Source organism: Petaurus breviceps, unplaced genomic scaffold (genome assembly GCF_028583685.1).
Source record: "Petaurus breviceps papuanus isolate PSGF00001 unplaced genomic scaffold, PetGlider_PUasm1.0 419, whole genome shotgun sequence".
Lineage (NCBI taxonomy): Eukaryota > Metazoa > Chordata > Mammalia > Diprotodontia > Petauridae > Petaurus > Petaurus breviceps.
In genome coordinates, this window is record NW_027186324.1 from 8,041,175 (window position 1) to 8,065,558 (window position 24,384).

The 24,384-nt window shown below is 33.9% G+C and overlaps 1 protein-coding gene across 3 annotated transcripts in view; it reads right to left on the reverse strand.

Moving 5' to 3' along the window:
* Positions 1-31: 31 nt before the first annotated feature.
* Positions 32-24,384, reverse strand: part of AP1S2 (adaptor related protein complex 1 subunit sigma 2) — a 32,138-nt gene continuing 7,785 nt past the window's right edge. The window contains exons 2-4 of one of the 3 annotated variants that reach the window (XM_069100646.1): positions 21,166-21,274; positions 19,746-19,883; positions 32-1,426 (exon numbers count right to left, since the gene is read on the reverse strand). In XM_069100646.1, the coding sequence (XP_068956747.1) occupies positions 1,379-1,426; positions 19,746-19,883; positions 21,166-21,274 (295 nt within the window). In that variant the 3' untranslated portion in view covers positions 32-1,378. Of the gene's footprint in view, positions 1,427-3,229; positions 4,552-15,057; positions 15,488-19,745; positions 19,884-21,165; positions 21,275-24,384 lie in introns of those variants that run through there. The other 2 variants (XM_069100648.1, XM_069100647.1) reach the window with 2 other exon arrangements.

Here is a 24,384-nt window from a genome sequence, read left to right on the forward strand (position 1 = left end):
GCTAACAAACTTTTGGACAGACACACTGCAATGGTGTAAGAGTGTACATTTATTATAACTAACGTATGTGATAAGACAATGATCACAGCCTAAATATTGGTCACAATCACAAAGCTTAATCCAGCCAAGCACATACAAATAAGTGAAAGTGTAAACCTTGAAGACATGTTTAAATACATATGAAAATGGCATTTAAACTGAATTGTAATAGCTTTAAAAAAATAAATCCCCCTATTGCCATTTTATCTCATCCAGCTAACATGTTTACATGAGAGATGTATTTACATATATGATGAATACTTTCTGACTAGGTGGTGGCATGAAAGGAGAAAAACATCAAATGAGTGGTGCTTCATAAGAGTATAGGGAAAATGTAGTTAACCAGAATAATACCAACAGTGGAGCAAACTTAGCCATGTGATACTTTGTGAACCCAGTCAAGGTTTATTTGAGAGCAATACCAGGCAAATATACCAGTATTTTAATTTATAACCACCTATATAAGTAGATGTTTTCTTTAGCTCATGGAGAAATGAGGTAAATAGTGGCAGTACAATGTATCTGGGGACATAAAAATAATCCATTTAAATTGTAAAATGCTTAAAGGAATCTTACGTAGAAAATGTCTTTAACCATTTTCATAGTATACATTATGTGCTCATATTGGAGTATAGTGTCTTCAGTCCAAATTCCTGCCTTCAACTAATGTCAATGTAAAACAGGATTGTTCTGATGAAAGTAACCTGTATTCCCTTTAATGTAATATCCCTTTAGTCTCAGAAAAGTACACTTTTCAATAAGCTACCAGTTTAAGATATGTAGTTCCCAATAAGTTATCTTTGGTATACATATATACGTTTAAGTTTCACCGGTAATGTTAAAATTTAAATTATTTTGATATGTAAAATCAGTCAATTTTTCTTATTCCCATAAATACTGAAATGTAACACTAGTCTTTGGTTGCATAAAACCATGTCGAAACATTATTACATTTACTTTTAAGTTGATACAAGTGTAACTTCCTTTCTGTTGAATGCAGTAATAGCAACAAATGTGCTTCCTGATTGTGATTTTATGTATATATTCATCGTGATCACATACAAATAAAATCAATGGGAAACTGACATAATCCAACCTTCTGAGAATACTGCAAAGATATTTCTTCTGCATCATTTTAGTTAACATTAAAATAAAAACTTAATGCTTTTTATTCCCTTTTGAAAAAGTGGAGTGTTTTTATGTAGGCCTGAATGAAGCGCCTTAGCAGAACAGTAACACTGACAAACAGCATCTTACACCATTAGCTAAACATTGACATGAAGGCAGTGAACATCTACTATGTGTGAGACCACATGGTGTCGTCCACATGGGAGATGGCTTATGTCAGTCCAATTTCTTCAAGGACACTACGTGGGGTTTCAGCTTCCTGTGAAGGGAAAATTCAAGAGTCTGGTAAGCCGATCTTGTGGGCTTTAGAATTCTAAGATTGTTGTGTGGAGAAGGTGCAGGGGGATGCTTATTTGAAAGCCAAAAAAATTTAAATGCCAACTTGTGAGTACCAAGAACAAAAGAAAATGGACCCAAAAAAATGTTAGGGAAGCAATGGGTCACATACGCTTACAGTAGCTTTCAACCTTTACGGCTCAAAACATCTTTTTACAGGATGAGATCATGAAACACACACTACACTAAAACAGTTACAAATAAGACCACCGAAAAGCAAATTCTGTCAGAAAGCTCCAGCAGAAACCGTATCCCAAGTTCGCGTGGCGTTTTCGTGTAGTTTACATCATCATCTGCCCTGATTATGACAATGGACATTTTTCTCATGTATTTTGAGTTGGTATCTTATGTCATTTTAAAACATTGCCATTTCATATCTTCAATAACCGTTGTCAGATCTATCCAGAAGCCAACAACACTGGTAGAGGCAATGCATCAGAACAACAAAAATAATTAAATTTTGTAAATTCCACAATTGGGATTGGGGAAAAGCAAATTGTGAAAGATGACTGCAAACTTTGAAACTATATAGGTTCTGATTTACTAGCAACAATTTTATCAAAAGGGGATACTGCATCTTCATGGAAGCAAGCACTAATCAATTTTATATGCACTTACGACGAAGTAAACTTACTTTAGCATCCTAAAACATGGCACAGCACAAAGCAAGGAAAAGAAAAATATTAAAAAATATTTTTAAAAATTGCACCTCTATTATGTGATACATTATAAAGTTTTATGCTCAGTCTGAATACAGATACCTGGTCACATAAACCAACCTTTAGAAATAAGTATATATGCTCTTTTGACATGTTTATGTGCACTGAAGTGTGTAGAAGAAGCAGGTATATTTTATTTTTGAAAGGAAGTATCTAGTAAACTTGGTTAACAGTGTCACTTGAGAAAATGACAAAGTTTAGGAGATGGCTATAAAATGTTGAAACAGGTCAGAGAGTAACTGAACAAATTCATTAAAGGATTCTAAAAACTTACTCTGTCATAATGACCAAAGGGGGAACCCCTTTGGTCACTACGACAGAGTAAGTTCTAATATATACATATACATACACAAGCAAATATAGTCGTGTGTGTGTGTCACACACACATATACACACATTTTTTTTTTTCTGTTCCACTCCAGTCCATTAAGTCAGCTAGTCTATACTATGCGTGACACCTGACCAACAGAATCCAATTTTGGCACTATGCTGGATACATCTACTCAGTTAAGAGCTACCATTCTAGACCTATTCCTTGTAGCTAGTAAGATCCTTTCTATGTTTTACTTTGCTATATTAGATTATTTGTTGAAAATGAATAGTGTTCCAACACTTCAATAAATACAAAATGTGCTTTTGTTAATTTGGATTACAGCAGTTAATGTGGAACAGAGGTGTATTGCCCAAGCTGGTTAAAATGGAACTGTGAAATGTTTAACAAAATAAATAAAAGTAAATGATGACATAGATAATAATGTTAATTATAACAATAATAATGTTAATTTGTGGTTTTCTATGTAATTATTCAGCCCGCAGGGACCTATTTCTCTTTGAGTTTGACCCCATTGATGTAGAATACACTTTTCAAAATTTATATACAAACATACATATATACACACACACATATATGTATATAAAACATTACCTGGACACACTGAAATCTAAAACAAATTCTTCTGGGTAGACGGGATAAGGTGGAGGAGGAAAGCCATTCACATGAGACAGGGTGCATGCAATATTTTTATTTTAGACATGCCAAAAGCTCTTTCAGAATGTAGTCCTTCAAAGCAAGCAGCTGTACACAAAGAACAAAAGCAGCAACACTTCGGTGCAGCTCAGCACGCGGCATTTTTGGCCAACAGGCATGATAATGTGCATGTTAACATTACACTAAATACTGTATGACCTTAAAAAAATACTTTCTTGGGAAAAAAAAAAAAAAACTTGTTAACCAGATCCTAGAATACAATATATTCCCAATCTGATTAACCCTTTTGTGACAGTACAAGTGTTATTTTATGATTTAGAAAAACAAATAATTCCTAATGACCTGCCTAACCTTCTTGGATAGGCTCTGCCACAATGATTAGTTTGATTAAATAATCATTTTGTAGGTGATTATGCTTCTTAAATGGCCTATTCATTTATTCTTCAAGATATGAAACTATATGGAATTTCTCCTTCTGAAATATAACGTGTTGAATTAAAAGCCTATGTATTAGTGACCAGTGAGTGTGAAGATTTTAATGTATTTCAAACATATAAAATCAGAACTATCAAAATGTATACTTAGAATTTTCATCTAAAGATGCTATCCTTATAAATATAAGCAGTGGCAAAAGTTTTGAAAGAATTATTATTATTTAATACTAGATGGCATCCAGTGCAAAAAGACAATTCTTTAATTAAATCAGTCAGCAAATGCGGAATTCTACCCTTCTGCATAACAGTTTGATGAATCACTTTGTGTTAACCACTATACTATAACATATCTTTGAGTTTCAATTTATAGTTTTCCTTTGTTATTTCTACATATTCTTAAATATACAGTTACAGGACACATTCATTTTGCAATTTGAGATTATCATTTTGAAAAACATACTATTCTACATACTAGTACTGCTAGTTTGGATTTAGCTTTAGTGGGCCATATGCTACTATGCTACTCATTTTGGCTATATTGGAAAATTTTCCTTTAACTATGAAATTAATCACAGATGGTTGGTTAATAACAAGTATGTGCTTAAGATGAAAACTTTACCAAAAACATAACACGTCATATACTTCATGAAAAAAAGAAAATTACACCAGATATTGACAGGAGCAAACTACATCAAGATGACATGAGGAAAAAAACAATGTAAATGTGGGGGTGTAAATAGGGAAGACAAAGTACAACAGTAAAACGGTTATGATTTCTACGTTCAAGATGATTTGTTTCACCAGCTGTTCTGTCATAAGTAAATCAGCTCTATTTCCTCTGAAATTCTGCATACTCGATGAGTGATGTCATTTAGTACACAGGGACATTAAAGTATTCATGGCGTGGCTACAAAAGAAATGCACACATTCTTATATGTGGTATACAAATGGACATATAACACAATATTAATTCTATTTGGATGTTCTATGTCTCATACAGTTACCATATACTAACATTTCATTTAGGAAGCTGTATTTTCATCTAATAAAATCTCCATTAATCAGAACAGGGAGGGGAAAATATGCATTGTTTTTTTTTAGGAATACTAGGTAAATTAAAGAAACACTGAAAAATGGATTAATCTATTCCTTAAAACTTCTGAGGGATGTTCTAAGGACAAGCCATGTTCGTTTTAATCTTATATGCCTGCAATATAATTGTATGATCATAGAAATTTAATACTAGAAGAAATGTTAAGGATAATATGGTACAACTCTCTCATTTTACAGGTAAGGAAAGGTGGCAAAAACTATCACCTAGATATTCTGACTCCTAGTCCAGCGCTTTCTCCAGCCTCCCTTATATGGACATTGATGTTCAAAATTAAAGCACTAAAACACTGCAAGATCCTGAAGCACCTAAGCAGGATTTCATTATGTTAGCTACACTTTATTTGCTGAAACAGGAAAAGTTTAAGTTTTGGAAAGATTTTCAACAAGAGTTTTCTGATCAATGCTGAGTCAACCGGAAAATTCTGCCAAAATGTGCCATTAAGTGCTCTAGTTAATCAAGGTTTTATTATACTTAGGAAGGGAATTTAATCTCAACGAAAACAATCAGAACTTAAGGTCATTACAAATCTCATTCCAGATCAAAAAGAAAATCCTTTCCCAAGGAAAAAACTACTCACTCAGCTGGCATTTTAAGGTGCAAAAGGGCCAAATTTCTTTCTTTCTGTTTTAATTAGAATAGGCACAATGTAACTATTCTTCAGGAATGTGATTTTAAGATTTGGGGATATTATAATATTTATTAAAGAGGAATTATCTCACATAAAGAACTCCCTTTCTTAGTTGTATTAACTAGGATTTAGAAGTACATATGTCTGCACATTTGCCAAGGAATGTCTCTTTCATTAAAGATAACATATGAATCCACGATACTTTGTGCTCCCAACTAAAAGTAGCATTTTAAAAGTGTCTATAGGCTAATGTTAACTCAGTTTGAGATCACTGTTGCAACTGTAAAATCACTTAATAAAATATGTACCCATATCTGATAATTCTTGCTTAGAATGCCTGAGAATGAAATGTTAAAGTTTAGTTTCTGATCAATTCTGAATGTGTTTGTTTTCAAGTAAAATGGAAAAAAAAAAATCCAGACAGTCTTTAGCCTTTTTTTAAGGTGAATATCAAATGCTACAATTAAGATGGAAAAGCAAATGTAAATGAGTAAAGTAAAAACAGGCAACAGAGATACTCCCTCATTTTCATAGGGAAATTCTGTTTCTGTAAAATCAGCATATCTATAGTTTGTGGGTATCTGGGAATTGATAATATTTATATTATTGTGTGAAAAATAGAATCATTTCAGAAGTTTCACAAAATATGTCAAATTACATTACAGTAAAATCTTATGTGTAATATATGGAATGACTACAATATAAAATGAAAACTAAAAGGGAGCCTAGCTCTGAATAATTGTAATGACCAATCTTGATCCCTGAAGAGATCCCAGAACAGCTGAACCTACTCTCCCTCCTCTGAGGAGAGAAGAACGTTTCATATGGTGTCAGATGAAGTTACTGTATTTTGATTGTTTTTCCTTTTGCTATAAACGAAAATTCAATGCTGGCTTCGGAAGGGATAAATTTGGAAATGATTAGGATATATATGTAAAAAAAATACCAATAAAACATCAAAAACCCACCCCAAAATGTCCCAAGCTCCAGGAAATGGAACATACATTGGAGAAATGCTTAATATAACAAATAATTGGGACACTATTTTTGTAAAGTATTTTTTTTTTAAGCAATCGGGGTTAAGTAACTTGCTCAAGGTTACCCGGCCAGTTATTTCTGGGTGTGGTGCTGAGTATCTGAGCCCGGATTGGATCCCAGGTTATCCCGACACTGAAGCCGGTGCTCTTACTTGCTGAGCCACCTGGCCACCCCTTAAAGTATTTCTTATAGTAGAGAGAGACATCTATTAGTAAAAGACTCAAGTTTCTGTGACATATGATATTTACACTTTAAGTTATTATTAATTATACATACAACTAAGATTTAAAAGTATTGCTAATTCTTAGAGCAAAGGAATCATATTTAGACACTATATCTACACTTTTCCAATATGAGAGAAGCTGGAAAGGACTTTGAGATCATTTAATTCTGGTCCTTATTTATAAGTAGGTGTATATACATATAAACTAAAAGGTCTATTGTAAGGTTTTCATTATTAAAAATCCACAAGTTCTTAATCGAACCCACTGTATTTAATTTATGTCTGTGTTTTCATGTCCTGGGTTTTCTAAAAATAATGAACAGGAAGCCAACTTATTTTTGAAGATAGTTAAGTCAGCCTTTAGCTAAATAATGAAAATTCTTTCATTTTTATCATATTTTTAGTGCTTAAAAATATTTTTTGTTTTCTCTTTTTCAGTTTCGTTATATCCTTTTTTTAAATGAAGAAATTAAGAGAGATCTGGACTTAACTGGTGTTTATACAGGGCCTATGCCAAGAAGAGAATGTATCTGGTTTGTTGTATTCCCAAAAAGTATGAGGGAAAAGCTATCAATGCTAACTAACAAATCTAACTAAGTAACCCTTAGTCTTGACAAAACTGATTATCAAATAGAGAAAATCTCATATTACCTTCTGAATGGTACTCACATAACGTTTAACATCAATATAACACTTATTACTGTGCTAAGCATATATTGTAATTATACACTGTGCTAAGAGCTTTACAATTATTATCTTGTTTGATCCTGACAACTATCCCGGTAGGGAGGGCTATTATTATTATCTCTATTTTACTGATGAGGAAAAATGGGGCAAAAAAGTCAAGAGATATGACCAAGGGTTACACAGCTAGTAAATGTTTGAGGCGAGATCTGAACTTAGGTCTTTCTGATTCCAAGACCTGTGCTCTATCCACTGTGTCATCTAGCCCCCAAATCTGCCTAAGTTCTTGTGGAGCCATCAGTTTTTATTCTTGGTCTACCTTCAGTTCTGTACTTGATAACAAGAAATTATAAGGTATGTGTTACAAATACAAAATAGGATAAGTCTCAAAGAAAAAAAAATCCAGAACTAAAGAATATATAAAAAGAAATATCCTTAATAAGTTATGACTTACCTGACAATGTGTGGCTAATACATATTTTAATTTGTATTATTATACTACAATCTGTTTCTTAATTCAGCAATGTCTGATTATATGTGTATTTTTAGACAAAACACAAAATAGTTCCGTAATCAAAAAATGTCTTTTCAATTTTACTTTATTTAATGCTGGGATTTTGTGGGGCGTGAGGGTAGGGAATTTATCATGGTAGTAAGGTAAGCTGGTGTTTTCAAGAGCTATGCCAACTAAGTACAAGATATGGAAGTTCCTATAACCTATAAAGTTTGAGTATTGGATTCTGTGTCTGCTGTCTAATAAGCAACTTAGATTCATTTAGGCTTGCCACCTAAATGTTTTAGTCTTGATGATACATGGATAACCACTCTCAAAGGCAGTGAATTTACAAATCTGTATAACACAGTGATCCTCACACTGATAAAATGAGGGAACTTTGGAAAAAAACACTGATTATTACTTAAACATTGGCTAAGATTCAAATAAACCTTCTCCCCTCCTTTTCAAATAAAATATTTCTGAGCAACTTGAGAAAACTCACTGTATTCTGGGTCTTCATGTCACACTTTAGTAACTAGACTTGGGGTGAAAATAAGACTTGAGTAATTTGCTGGAAAACTTAATTAGGCTGGAAAATAAAGTCTTTCCTATTTTTTCTAGTCCCAACAAACCAATTTGGCTTTAGTCCTACCACCCTCCCTCCCATTTAGGAAACCATAAGAATGAATCGCATATTTTTTGGTCATTTTATAATATAGTAAAATGTCACTAATGCGGACTTCATAAAAAGGGGCCAGTTTAAGGTAGTAGAAATAATTCTAAATTAGAGAATTAAAAAAAAGATTCTACTAATTTAAGTAGCTCAAAGAAGTACTTCTTTCTTTAATTAGCTAAGTCCAGAGCTCTGACTGGCAGTTCAGAGTTACTTCAATTATTTGTACCTCTCTAGCTTCATTTGTAAGGCTGGAATATATTAACCTGCCCTGCCTACCCTACCAAACCATTGCAAAAATCAAGTAAGACAAGTGTTCTCGAAAGAGTGAGGCAAACAATAAAGCAGAGAATAAATGTAAGGTATTAGTTTGTTGCTGGGAAGTCACTTTAGTTGTGTCTGACTCTTCATAACCCCATTTAGGGTTTTCTTGGCCTGGAATATACTGGAATAGTTTGCCATTTCCTTCTTCAGTTCATTTTACAGATGAGGAAACTGAGGCAAACAGAGCCGAGTTGCCCAGGGTCACACAGCTAGTAAGTGTATTAAGTCAAATTTGAACTCAGGAGTCTTCCTGACTCTAGGCCTGGCACTCTATCACTGTGCCACCTGGCTGCCCTAAGGTATTAGTATTTTTACATAAATAAATGTGAGGTGGAGGAATGGAGTGGACAGAAAGCAGAGTCCAGAAGACCTGAGTTGGAGTCCTGCCTCTGACACAAACTGACTATGTAACTCTGGGCAAGTCACTTAACGTCTCTTTGGCCTGGTCAACTCTCTAAGACTAGGCACAGAGAAAGTGTTGATTGGTAGATAGTTTCCTCATACCAATGAGTTTAAGTCCCTATCCATATAAATTAATGGCTAGTTTTAAAATTCTTGAAAATAGTTCTCAATAAGTATTGTAAATAGTCTCCAAAATAATCAGATTAATAATTTGTACCATGGGGTGGCTACGTGGTGCAGTGAATAGAGCACCGGCCCTGGAGTCAGGAGGACCTGAGCTCAAATATCGGACTTCGTAGGCACTTGACACATTTACTAGCTGTGTGACCTTGGGCAAATCACTTAGCCCCAACTACCCTCCAAAAAGCCAAAAAAAAACCAAAATTTGTACCGTGAAAGGTTTTACTTAGCAAATGTAGTCCAGTCTGACCTGAATTACCAGATTCCAAATTAGATGAGTACAAATTAACAGGATTTTTATTACATTAAAAGTAACTATATGTTATGTGGAAGCGCCAGAATGTGAAAAGAACAAATAGCAAGAAATATGCAACCTGGTTTTGATACTTGTTCTTATTTATGTCATTTTGGACAAGCGCACTCTGGGCTTCAGTTTTATCTGTAAAATGAAGGGGGTTTGACTAGCTGGCCTCTGAGCTCTTTTTCTAGTTCTTATTTACAAGCCCATGTTACGCTCACTCCAAAATCTATTAAATTCACTAGTCTTCAGACTAGGCCTTTGTCTGTCTATATGGGCCCACATCAAAAAAAGCTTGGGAAAAAAGCAGATTTTAGGGGAAGATTTGTTTAGCATGGGATCCGTTATCCTGTCAGTGTGAAGGGGGCTAAAGTGGAGATAGAGGAGGTCGCAAAGAGAAAGGGGATTTCAATCTCAATTGCAATAATCCCAACTCCACCAACTGTTTTTTCTCTTACAAATGGCTCCTTTACACTCATGAACAGGATTGTTAAATTAGTACCAATAGAGAGATAATGCCTACTTTCAGTACACATATGGATTGTAGAATTTTTAAGTAGATTGTAAATTGTAAATCACCATTTCTAACTCTGGCACCTAGACCTCATTTTGAACACTAGTATGGGAAAAAATGCAATTCTAAGATATTTAGACACTAAGAAAATAAAAAACAAAAAGTACGTCTGCAACACTCTATATATAAGGTGTCTAATATTGTCTCTTAAAACTTTCATGTTACTGTGTGTGTGTATATATATATATATATATGTGTGTGTACACACACATATACATATATACACACTTTGTATAGCACCATAAAAATTTTACTGGGCAAGTGAAGGGTAAAGATGTCATGCAGTTTTACTCTCATCTCTAAATGCTTAAAGTTGCAGCAGATAATTCTGACGTACAAAGATTACAATCTCCAGCATGGCAACAATAAAAACAAAAACAACAAACCCATGATTATGACAAGTACATTACCAAATGAATTAAATTTAAAAGCTATTAATATTCAAATAAATAACTATTCTAATACAGCCATGAAACGGAAATTAAGAGTTACAGAACATTAAGACTGTAAGTAACCGTAAGAAGAATACAGTCCAACCTTTGACCCAAAGCACGAAATCCTTTAACAAGACATGTGAGTATTCCATCTCTGATGCAATACGATGATAGGTCGCTTATTACTTATTGAAGGAGGTTGTTGACCGCTGGACAGCACTTCCAAAGTCCAAAGATACATAGATAAGGGGCGGCCAGGTAGCACAGCGAGGAAGAGCACCAGCCCCAGTGTCGGGATGACCTGGAGATCGAATCTGGGCTCAGACACTCAGCACCCACCCAGAAATAACTGGCCGTGTAACCTGGAGCAAGTTACTTAACCCCAATTGATTAGGGGTGGCCAGGGGGCTCAGCGAGGAAGAGCACCAGCCCCAGTGTCGGGATGACCTGGAGATCGAATCCCGGGCTCAGACTCTTAGCACCCACCCAGAAACACCTGACCATGTAACCGTGAGCAAGTTACTTAACCCCAATTGCTTAGGGGCGGCCAGGTGGCTCAGCGAGTAAGAGCACCAGCCCCAGTGTCAGGATGACCTGGAGATCGAATCCGGGCTCAGATACTCAGCACCACACCCAGAAATAACTGGCCGTGTAACCTGGAGCAAGTTATTTAACCCCAATTGCTTAAAAAAAAAAAACATAGATAAATCCTGTCAGTGTGAAAGGGAATAACCTGGAAATATTGGAGATAGCAAAGAGAAAGAGGATTTCAATCTCAATTGCCATAATCCCCCTCCACCAACTGTTTTTTCTCTTACAAATGGCTCTTAAATCTGGAAGTAAGGACTAGCAGGTCATCTAGTTCAACCACTGTATTTTACAGATGAAGAAATTAAGGCCCAGAAAAGTTACTGACCAGCCCAAGGCAACAGGTGATAAAGAGATGTATGGGAGGTCACAAAGGTAATAAGTAGCAAAACTGTAATTTAAATACAGCTCCTGGATCCACATCCTGGGCTGTTTCCTATATTGTTTCCCTAGGAGAAGCTAGGTCTGGTTACCTCATTTCAATATGGGTTCTATTCCCACAATACTTCTTCCCAAACCCTTTAGCCCTATATTGGTAGTCTGCATGGCACAGAGGAAGTTTAAAGTGGAGATAGCAAACACAGGAAAGACAACCTCCAGCTTGTCTTTACTAAAATATATAGCCCAGCATTGTAGAAAACATTCTAGGTATGGTCTAAATAGGAGTACAGACTATTTGTACAGATACTGTTATTATTAGTTGCATTTATATAGCACTTTAAGGTTTGCAAAACATTTTTACAAATGTTATCTCATTTTAACCTCACTTCAACCCTGAGAGGCAGGTGATATTATCACCCCCATTTTACAAATAAGGAATGAGCATCCAGAGTTTAAATGACTTGTTCAGAGTTATATAGCTAGAACTCAGGTCTTAACTCCAAGTTCTGCACTCTACCCACTGGACCACCTAGATTCTATGTTCTATTCACTATCTTATTAATTCAGCCTGCAATTCCTCTAGCTTTTTTTAGCTGCCATGTCACACAACTGGTTTGTTCCTAGATTTCAATTCTTTTTCACCTTGAATAGCTTTTCAGCCATATGTGCTCTATCCTGCACTTGAACAGATAACTGCTTTTAACCAAAGTGCAGGATTTTCAATTTATCCTTATATAATATTATCTTATTAGATTTGGCTCATTATTCTAGCCCACTAAAGTCTTTTTGGGTAATAATTCTTTCATAGAACATTTTTAGTTGTTCCTCTACGTTTCCTGTTATCCCCAAATGAGAAATGTTAACTTTTTATCCAATGATATCAATCAGCAATGATAAAAACTATTGATTAAAAAGGATGAATGACAGGTCCCTGATATGAATAATTTCTACTCTACAAAGGTCTCTTCCCAGGTTGACAATACTTCATAATTACTCTTTTGATCCATTTGTGAATTTACCTAGCATTCACCTTGCGTATCTCTCCATCTTTTCCCAGAAGGCTATCATGATATTCTCTGAAATATGAGTTAATGCTGTCTATGGCATTGTACTGCTATACCAGTTTAGTATACAAAATACGCAAATGGGTTGATATTAATAAAGCCAGAAGTATTCCCTTCAAGAATTCATTTGTTGTGTCTCTTATACACAGATAGACACACACAGATAAACTCTATAAATTGTCCATCCAACTGTATAGCGTAGCCTAGAGAAAAGGCACTCTTCATTCACTTGCCCAACTATGAGCAGAGTTACAATTAGAACTCAGGTATTTTGACTCAAAAATCAATATACTTTTTTTTCCAACTCCTGTTAAGCTTTTTACAAAGTATTGAAGAGAAATACAGGGCAACTGACTTTATTTTTAAATTCAAAAAAGGAAAAAGTATTAATATAACAAATACAACTTAACTTAGAAGTTACCTTTAAGTATACCATAGGGAAAGGTTTTATGTCATGTTTCACCTTATTTTCTATTTGTATCCTATAGAGAACACACTCTTCTATGATAAACAGCACTTACAGTTATAAAATATTTTTTTCAATTATACATAAAGCACTCCAAATAATGAACTAAAAAATCCTAAGTAGCTTTGGAAAACAAATGGATTAGGCATTAGTCCCTAACAGTTTGTCATCTCTAGAAAAGGTACCTGAAACAAACGAACAAAATTAATCAATTCTAATATGGGGGGAGGGGAGGAAGAACACACAGTTTCACAGTTTACTGGGCTCAGCTTAAGTCTGTTCTTAGTCATCAAAAGAAATGGAGGTACTAAATAGCATTTTCTTATTAAACTATGCTGATTTTTCTGCTTAGGTATCATATACCTCTCATACAACTTTATATTTAAAATGGAATTATCAATTATTAAAATCTTAAAACACTATTTTGCAAATTTCTGAATAGCCACACTCAAAATGAACCATGACAGGTTTTCTTAGGTATATACTTTGGGCTTCTGTACTTTCTTTGTGCGGCATATTCACTTTGGCCACTGTAGCACAAATTTCATGGCAGTTGTTGTTAGTTACTATATAATAGTTATAATAATGGTTATACAACACCTTCAATATTAGATTTACCTTCTTTCCCCTTCCCCCTACCCCAATAAATATTTCTTTAACAGCTACTATTTTCAAGTACTGTTTCTGCTTTCCCTCTGATCTTCAACCAAAAGGTTTTGCCCCTTTCTCACTTTGAATTTTGCCTTTAGCGCATGTTCTTTTTCAAAATGAAGCTAGTTTGTGGCTGCCGCTATATCACCCTAGCTACAAATCAGAAAAGATGAAATGAATACAGACTGAGGGTCTAAGTCACAGATTAAAAACAAATGATGCAGGTATTTTTGCCATGGCTGCTGTTTTATTGAGCGTAGAAGTCACTTTTTTCGCCCATAAGAAATTACAAATCACGAAAAGGACAGTTTTAGAGGAAACTAAGAAAATCTCTATGAACTAATGCACAGTGAAGTGAGCAGAAATAGAATAATTTATACAATGACAACAATGTTGTAAAGAAAAACAACTTTGAAAGGCTTTAACAAATTATGATTACAAAGGACCAAAGATGAAACACACTCCATCTGTCAGAAGTGTGTTAGACTTACAACACAGAACGGGATATACATTTTTGGACATGGCCAACGTCATCTTTTTTTAAATTATACATATTTGTTATAAGGTTGTTTTTTTCTTTTTTTTTAATCATTCAAATAGAAAGGAAGAGGGAGAGAATAACCTTTCTGAACTATAGTTCCCACATGGACACTACTACTTCATTTGGCTTAAATATCTTTCTTTGCTGTAAAGAAAATGGCTGTAATGTGGGATAAAGATTAAAGCCAACCGATATCAGATACATGCATGAAAACAGTTTCAACTGTCAGCTGAAGTTACTGTTATACAACTGAAACTTACATAACTCTCTCTTTAAAAGTATTCTGCAATTCATACCGCCAATCCAAATTATTATTTTAATATGGTAATTTTATACAGAAAATCAGAATAAAATAAACACTCTATAAAAATAGTTCAGGAAATAGCAAAACATATTAAAAACAACTTTTTTTCTCCAAAGATTCTTACCTTTGCTTTTTTAAGCAGTTATATTTTCCTTAATAATCATCCTCTCTACAAATATGTTGATATATTATGGGTACAAATATAATCTATTCAAATATATCATGCAGCACAAGTATTAAAATAAATCACATCTAGAGGCCTCCATCTCTGAAAAGTTATATATTAACAACTACATACTCAATAAAGGTAATTATTTATAAATAGGTCATCTTGAAGAAGATGCAACAAATTCCCAGGTTTAAATGCTTGCTTTATTTTCCACAAACTACTTTCATAAGAAACAGTATCAACAGCAAAGCTCAAAAGGGGAATTAAAATTAAAAAACCCCAAACTTCAAATTGATGCTGTTAGTATGAAAAGGAAAGAGTTAAAACACACCCCAAAGCACTCTTTAAATACCATCATGCAAATACTGCAGAGGGTTTAAGCCCATCACCCATAATAATATAACTGCTCTGCCTTCACTTTATCAAGCAAGGACTTTAATTCATTTCACGTGCAACAATCTTTGCATAGCACCTCATTTTATCCATGCCACCAAAATGGTAAATTTAGTAATTACCAATAATTAGGGTGGGGGTGAAGGGAAACTAAAGCCTTATATTGTTCTTAATCATAAGATATCGTCAGACAAACCTCCCCAGTCTTCATTCTGGTTCTACAAAATTAAGCAGTAGAGAAAAATGGTTAAGTACCTGACTGAAAAATATGTGTATTCTTTGTGTTTTTGTCACTATAGATAAGGTAGGAAAATTCTAGTGTTTTATCCACCCTCCCTCCCTCTGTCCCATCATGCTTCCTTCACCCTTCAAATCTAATATTAACTAAAGTATTTTAATATTGGTGGTAATGGGAAAAAAGATTTATTATTTAATTGGCTATGTAATATATTTTTAGAAGGAATATATTTAAAGTATAACAACATTCTACCAATTCAGCATTCTTAATGTTACATTGCTTAACTTTATATTACTTTTATCAGGTTAATAAAGTTTAATACCTATGGCATATTAATAAATCATTTTCTATATATCCAAAAATTAAATATTAAAACTTTAATTATTTGGACCAATTTCTAGGCCTTGTCCCAACTGACATTATCTGGTTACACAGCTAGATGCCACAAGGATAAAATACACAGTCCAGTTTGGAAGTAAATACATTTGATTTTTTAACTTTCATCTTAATCTAAATACTATTTGGACCTGTATTAAAACAAAGGCACCAAACATACTAGTCATGTTAGATGCTATTTGGGTAAAATCATTGTTTAAAACACATTTGTTCTACTCCTTACTAACTGCATATCATAAGAGAAAATTTATTCTACCTATTCATTAACTGCCCTATACAAACTGGTAAATATTAATTCTCTCAAAATCTTTAACTTTTCAAGTTTTTCAAATTTATCTGTAGAGATAAAAAGACCAGATTCACATTAAAAAAAAAAGGTACCAATAAAGAAAAAAATCTCACTAATGGGCAGACACCTCAAAACCAATGTCTATTTAAAAATTTTACATCTCAAAGTATATCAAAATGCTACTAAATCAATACAAATGCCTAATCAAGTTGAAAACTGATAGGTGAAAGACTACATCTTACCTTAACTTTCTATTACTGTGAAACTTTTTTGCAGTTTTATGTAACTATGATAGACTTCTGAGACCAATTTAGAGACAGACTCTAAGATCTATTCCCCAAACTGGGAGTTGGAAGATACTAAAAATAATACAGATCTAGGAAACAACTGCACCTAACGAGAATTCTATTTGGAAAATATTTTTTAAACTGTTAGAAGTTTTTTTCTATTAAAAACTTAGACTAACATACAAAGTAAATATCAGGATAACACAGTAAAAAAAGAAAACAAAACACTGTGTTTGTCAAGCTACTCATGATAAGGTTACTATTGTATTTTCTTTACATGAAAAAAGTAATATGCCCATTAATTATCAAATTATCTCCTAATGACTTGGGGGGATGGAGACATTTTGGCAAAACAATCTGGGAAACATGCCAAAGATACTTTCCTTTAAGAAAGTATGGTGGGGTCTATAAGAGCATAAATAATTTCTGAATAAGCGACCACAATAAGAGAATTTAATTAAGCTGTGTACAAGATGATCTTCAGCATAGGATGAAAATGATTTAATCCTATTAAAGATTCAGCAGCTACATGAATAAAAATATTTTACCTACATATAACTGTTCTTATGTTACAGTTTCTGCATGACTCTAGATGAAGACATTGGGGCTTTTAAAGGCATCTACAGACAGGTAAATAATGAGGTCCAAGCTTCAAATGCCTGTATAGACAATGAAGCGGAGAGTTAAGGAACTTTTGTAGCTTTTTTATTTCCTTTCCAATTCTGAACTTTAACCTAAGCTTTCATAACCTAAAGATTAAAAAAATTAAATGAAAGGAAACCAATTATAGTTATGATCCATTAAAAAAATATTTTGCATTACGTAGTAACATATTATAAAGCAAGTTTTTAAAAGGTATTATATACACTTACAAATGTGTCTATAGTAATACCTTTCTTGGGGGTTATAACAAACAAAAAACACATGCAACCCTCAAGGAGAGGTTAGTATACTAAGCATTCTCTTTCTAGAAAAATTTGTCATTAAAAAGTGAACTTAGATGATTGAAAAAATGTTTTAAATAAAAAATTTCTGAATCTATAAACAAGGAAACAGTTGTTTACAGAATCACTCACAGGTTCTGAACTGGAAGAAACCTCAGAGGTCATAAAAATATCTACTAAGTAGAAAGAATTCAATTTTCCTTGGAGACAATAAAGGAATGATGAAAAACTGGAAAAACGGTTCTAATTGATACACTTTGATATATTTCAGTCAAAGGAAATACAAGAATAAAAAAGAGAGAAATAAAAAATTACTAGGTATTAATGAGAGAATTTAATTCTTCCTTCCTCCTAATCTTATAATGGTATGCAGCTATTGAATTTTTAAAGGCAAATGCTTGGGTTTTGGAATAATGATGTGTATGAAGATGTGCTAACCACAAAAATCGTTTCATAAATAACATAAGGTTATGCTGTACACTACTATAAAAATTTTGATAACAGAATTGTAATTATAAACAACTATGGGCACATTATAAATTCAACCAAAAAAAGTACCCTTAAAGTTTCTAAAGGGGTCAAATTCCACTGCTTCATAATATCTCATATTGTAAGAGTAGAAAATTAGTTGTTTTACTTTTGTAGAAAATGTTAGCAATGTTCACAACAACTGATTAAACTCTAGGTAATAGCAGTAACTTTTAATTAAGAACTGGCATAGGGAGATTATGAGAAAGAACAATTTTTTTTTTCAGATGGAGGTAAGGTTAGGAAAGCAGAATTGAAACATAAAACATTTTACCTTTCTGTATTTAATTATCATTTCCTTACCTTAAACTGGTCACTATGTACAAGTAAAAATTTTGCAAAAATATAAATATATTGTTGAATTTTCTTCAGCAATAAAAAAAATTATCCAAAAATAACTACATTAAAGGGTTAAGTTCTTCTTAAAAATACCCTTGCAGGGATGGCTAGGTGGTGCAGTGAATAGAGCACTGGCCCTGGATTCAGGAGGCCCTGAGTTCAAATCCGGCCTCAGACACTTCACACACACACACACACACACACACACACACACACACACACACACACACACACACAAAACTAGCCGTGTGACCTTGGGCAAGTCACTTAACCCCAATTGCCTTCCAAAAACAAACAAAAAAACCCCCTTGCAACTGCTCTGTGTTCTTGACCAACAGCATTTAATATCTCTGGGCTCCAGTTTACCCTGTAAATTTTTATCTGCAAAATGGGGGGCTTGGACTAGAAGACCTTTGTGATCCCTTCTGGTCCTAAATTTTTAATTTTCCCATTTTAAGAACTCAAATAACAAGCCACTTCAAAAAGACACTATAATATACCAGGAGAAAAAAAAAACTAGCCATTTAACAGACAGCAGTTTCTTTTAAAACATTTTTTGTACTTTGTACATCTTCCAAGTCTTTAAAAAAATTCCATGGTTTAAGTTTTCTATAATCACTAAAGTCTTTACTACTTAAGTTGTAAAGTTATAATGCAAAAATTACACTGATGAACTTCAGAAAAGGTCGTATGAATCATATTTATCAACCCCGTAAAAAGTCTTAACTTCTGAACTTGAGAAATCAAACCATAAACAAACATGCATCAAATATGAACTAAAAGAACTGTGGTAAATGAAAAGGGAGTAAGGAAGATAAACTAGGAATTTCGGTATATTGCTTATTTAATACAACATGGAATTACTAGCAAATTATTAAAATCAACTCCCCCAACATCTTTAGGAATCATAGAAAAGTATTAAGCAGCTTGGATAAAGCAGTTAAAAAATAAAAACAAAACCCCTGAATTGATAAAAAAAAAAATAACTACAGGGTAACCAGCCTTTAAAAAATTAACATATATAAAGCATGAGGACACCATGTACTAAATCCCATTTACACGAAGTGAAAATGCAAAACAAATGAAATGTTATTAGCATGGTACAATTAACTCAACCATTGTAAATGGAAAAGAATAGTCTTAACAAACAATGGAGAGTTCCAAAATTGAGATTTACCTTTGATATTTGCCTATACACAGGCTGGTATCTACTGCCCACTGTTCCAAACCTGACAAAGGAACAAGAGTGTGGGAAGCTTGAGGGCTACATATAGGTTTCTACATGGTGAGTTATCCACTAAAATGAATGAGTTGATTGTACACATATTACACATAAAACACATGTATGCAACATGCTAAGCATGCTAAGAATTCCTAAAACTGTTTAGGACAAAAGAGCCTTTTCTAGCAGGAGCATGCCATGCTTCCGCACTGGGAGAATCACTATTCTCTTACCTCTTGCAGCAGATCTGCCTGTTCAATGGCTTTAAGTACATTTTTCTTGGATGTTTCCTGAACTTCTCCTCCCAAAAGAAATTCATCCAGAATAAAATAAGCTTTCTCAAAATTAAAGATGATATCAAGTTCACACACCTGAAATGTAAAATAAATGCATTTAAACACTCACACAAGCAAGGTTTATTCCCTTTATTTCTAAAGTCAGGAAAGACTTATAAATTAAGCACATCTGCAATGCCTACTCTCTTGACATCAAATTAATCCCAACTTTTCTAAAAAAGGTAATACTGCTAACAAAACAAAAGAGATTTTTTTTTTTGCTTTTTGGAGGGCAATTGGGTTTAAGTAATTTGCCCAAGGTTACACGGCTAGTTTGTGTGTGTGTGTGTGTGTGTGTGTGTGTTAAGTGTCTGAGGCTGGAACCGAACTCAGGTCCTCCTGACTCTGGGGCCGGCACTCTACTCACTTTGCCACCTAGCCGCCCCATCAAAAGAGATTTTTAACAAGCTTAACTTTCACAATGGTATCACAATTCTTTTAAAATATTACAAGAAAAAAAACCTAAATCTACAATCTCCCAAACATGAGTAACATGATATTTCCCTTCATCAAAATTTATTTTATCTAACACTATCCCTAAGTAGCAGATTATAAATACTAACAATCCAAATTCCATAATTAATTCAAGAATACTAATGTGTTTGTTGTTAGATTCCTTTCTAACACATAATTTTAAACCTCATGAATAATGTGAGTAATTATAAAAAGAAGGCAATCCTGGCAGAGAGGACGGCCATTAATAAGAAAAATATTCTTTCTGCTATGGAACATGAAGTCTAAGCTTGTCTCATTTTATGGTACTTATGAACAGCCTGACATTATAAAAAAGGTCTATTAGTAGTCTACATGTTGTTACCTACAGACTACGACAATTTTTTCTTTCCCATGAGAAACTTTGTTGTTTTAGGGCAGAACAATGGTGAGCCCCTGCTCAATTAGCAGTACTTGTTCCCAAAATACTGTGATATAATTTGGTCACTATGCCCTGTTAACTATACCTTCATCAGTTACCTAACTTTGCATCTCCCTCTTCAAGAGTTGTATTTCCTAAATCTATGCTACCTGCATTTGATTTTTCTGCATTTTCAAAAAACTAAGTTATTAAAGCTATTTTTGGTGCAGATTAAGAGTTTAGTTATGGCAATTAGTCAACATGTGGTCTGACTCTTCCTTAGTGTAAGAATTAAAATTCTTGATTAGATTGAAATCACAATGCTCTGACTAAATTCTTTCACATTTAATCATGCCACTACCTTAAAATAGTTAAGATGCTTATTCCAAAACACAAGAATAATAACACGTATATAAGTAGAAATATGGCTAGAAATCTTATTTTTGAAAAAAGATTACTACTCACACTGCCAAAATATTTGTCAAGTAGTTCAACGTAACGATGAATTATTTCCAGGGTAATTAGTTCATTGTCCTGATCTTCAATAGCACAGCAGAAATACAGGCTAGCATATCTATAATAAAATATAAGCACCAAGAGAATTTCTTCAGACAATAAATATTTTGTTATATGCCATCAATAGTCACCATTAAAATGGAATGTTTATAAGGTTTCTCTTACCCTGTTTCTAAAAGAATTTACTTTTAATATCCTGTTTAATGTTACCAATTCAGGATTCTAGAATGAGAAAAATAACCAATGCATATGTACAGAATATATTCATCACAGATGAAACTTTCAAAGAACCAGATGTACTTTATTATTATAGCATGATTTCTGTTGGTATGAATACCTACTATGTTCCTTGTATATTTCAAGCATATAGCTAAAAGTAAATCTCATCATTTTTACTGATGTAAATTACCCAGAATTTGCTGACATAAGCAAAGAAAGACAACTGAAAGAAAAATGTTTAAATCTAAAACATTCAGTCTGTTTAAAATACTAACAGGAAATGAAGAAGTGAAAGCATTTCCAATAGCAGGATGTTTGTAAGAAAAACCAACAAAAGTTAAAAAAAAAATACAGGAAAAAGCTGGAAAAATCCCATGAGAAACATAGAATAAGTTTGTTTTTTAAACAAATATTCTGAACTTAATTCTAAAACAAGATGTCACATATAACTTGTCAAGCTGAGGTCCATTTTTATCATAGCACACACCTTGTGGTCACCCAGGTACCTGGGGATTTGTAGCTTCTGGAAGGAATTTCATTCACAAAGATGCCAAATCCCAATTGCAAAGTGGGTTCAAAAGGATTCTATAATGATGGGTGGGGGTAGAAGATTATTATTGGAAAAGATCACACTAAGTTTAATTAGACCACTTTCCAGCTCTACACTAAGTAATAGAATTTAAAGGTACCTAAACAAAAACTTAGGGATTTCCCATCATTTTGGGAGCAGGAGTTCCCATGGTCCCCTACAGCAGCCGATGCCTTGCCTGCATTCTCTCTGTCCCACTGCTGTAGTTCGGGTTTCAGATCCATCAGGACTATAGAAGTCATTGGTGTATTGAGATGGCATAATGCAGTGATATTCCTACATTCCTCCCCCTTAAATAAAAAATTCAAAATGCCCAATAACAAGGAAGCCAAAATTACTGAGTTCACTGGGGGTCTCAGGACTGTGTTATGAAGTCATAAAACTCCTCAAATTGCTCTAATGAAAATTAAAATAGCATGAAAAGAAATTAATGTAGACTTGGGCTTGGGAAAAGAAGCAGAGTTTAAAAAATAAGAGGAGACTAATGGAAAATCATTTCAGTTGAGATATAGATATGGGTGGAGAAATATTTTAAAAATTGCTAGAACTCTAAATCTAAATAACATACAAAAAGGGCTTCACTTTGATGCCCAAGATTTCATACACAAATATTAATATTTAGTATCAGTTGTCTTTATATATACATGTCCCTGTTTCTCTCTGTCTCTCGGTATGAATTGTTCTGAAAAGGATGAAGTCCATCTTGCACATCAGCTGGATCTGGGTAATATAGATAATAATTAATACGACTTTATATTATCTATTCTGTATGTTCATATACTTTGCACTCAGCGCACTGCCTTGTCCTCACATAGAAGCTAAATAACGTTGGGGCAGACTTGGTGATGAATTGGAATGAGTTCTGGATTAGGAATCCGATGGCCAATACTCAGAAGTCTCCGCTTTGCCACTTACTCTGTCTGTAACCTTACAGAAATTATTTTATTTCTCTAGGCCACAGTTTCTCATTTGTAAAAGGACAGTATAGGACTAGCATACTGGTATATAGTTGGCCTCTAATGTCTGTTCCTTTAATCTTGTGATACTTTTATTTTCACATCTTACAGGAAAGCCATGAACCTTTCTGGATCTAAACTTCCTTCAATATGGAAAATCTCTAAGGTTCCTTTTCAACTCTAAAATTCTTTACTCTGTAAATTCAGTTTCAAAATTTCAGTGATTCAATCCAAGCAAACACTTACAACTGTTAAGTGTCTATGTTCTAGGCTCTGTGGAGAATGTTTAAGACATGGCCTTTGTCCTCAAGAAACTTACTACAGACTAAAAACACACAAATTAAAATGCGCTAAATGCATAGGAGGCTAAAATATTATGTCTGTATGTATACCAGAAATCTCAAGGATAGAATAAATTACTTCTGGACTTTTTTTTCCCTTTGAGGGATGGAAGGAAGAGGGGAGGAAGCAGTGAAGAGAACAATCAGTAAAAACTTCAAGCGACTTTCTCTGATCTGGGTAAAACATGCTCCTGAGTGGATCTGAGACAACTAGGTGATGGATAGCAGTGGACAGGGAACTGGATATGGACTCAGGAAGACCTGAGCTTCAATCCTGACTTCGAAACTTAATATTGTCTGGATGTGAGTTAAATCACTTAACATTTCTGCTTCAGTTTCCTTCTGTGAAATAATGGGGTTGGATTAGATGGCCCTTTAAGGTCCCTTCCTGCTCTAAATCAGATAAGAAAACTAATGGTATTTTCTATCATTCCTTCTAAGATGCAGCAGTAGCTTCTCTCAAATGATGAAGAAATATACATACACATAGATATCTATATACATATACATCATCAAGACATATGTATACATGTACACACGCGCGCGCACACACACACACACACAGTATGGCCAACATAAAGCAAGTTGGGAAATTTCCTTGCTGAATATCCTTTTCATGCAATGGCAAAGCAAAATGTTTTGTTTTTTTTTGTTAACTGCCAAACAGTCTATGAATGTTTCAGGTTCCAATGCCAAATTCCAGGTCAACCTGAATCAAACCCAACCTAAGATTTTGGCAGTAACAGGTAGGATTGAATTAGGAATAGAAGGACAATGCAAAAGTGAGCCTTGAGTGGAAGCCCTGCAACCTGTGGCACGAACATGGTTCTGGCAGTACCTCTGGGGGTACATAGTGAGTATATATACTTCACAGTACATACTATGAAGCATCCACATTGACCAGAAGGGATCAGAAAGGCAACCGTCTGTGAGCCTTTGTCTAGAAACATGTGAACGTACTCTGATGTCTTAAAAACCCATGCCCTACAGATAATAAACATTATTTTTCATTTGTTCTGCTTAATTTCTAAATTTCAGGATGACTGTGATCTTTGAGACTACC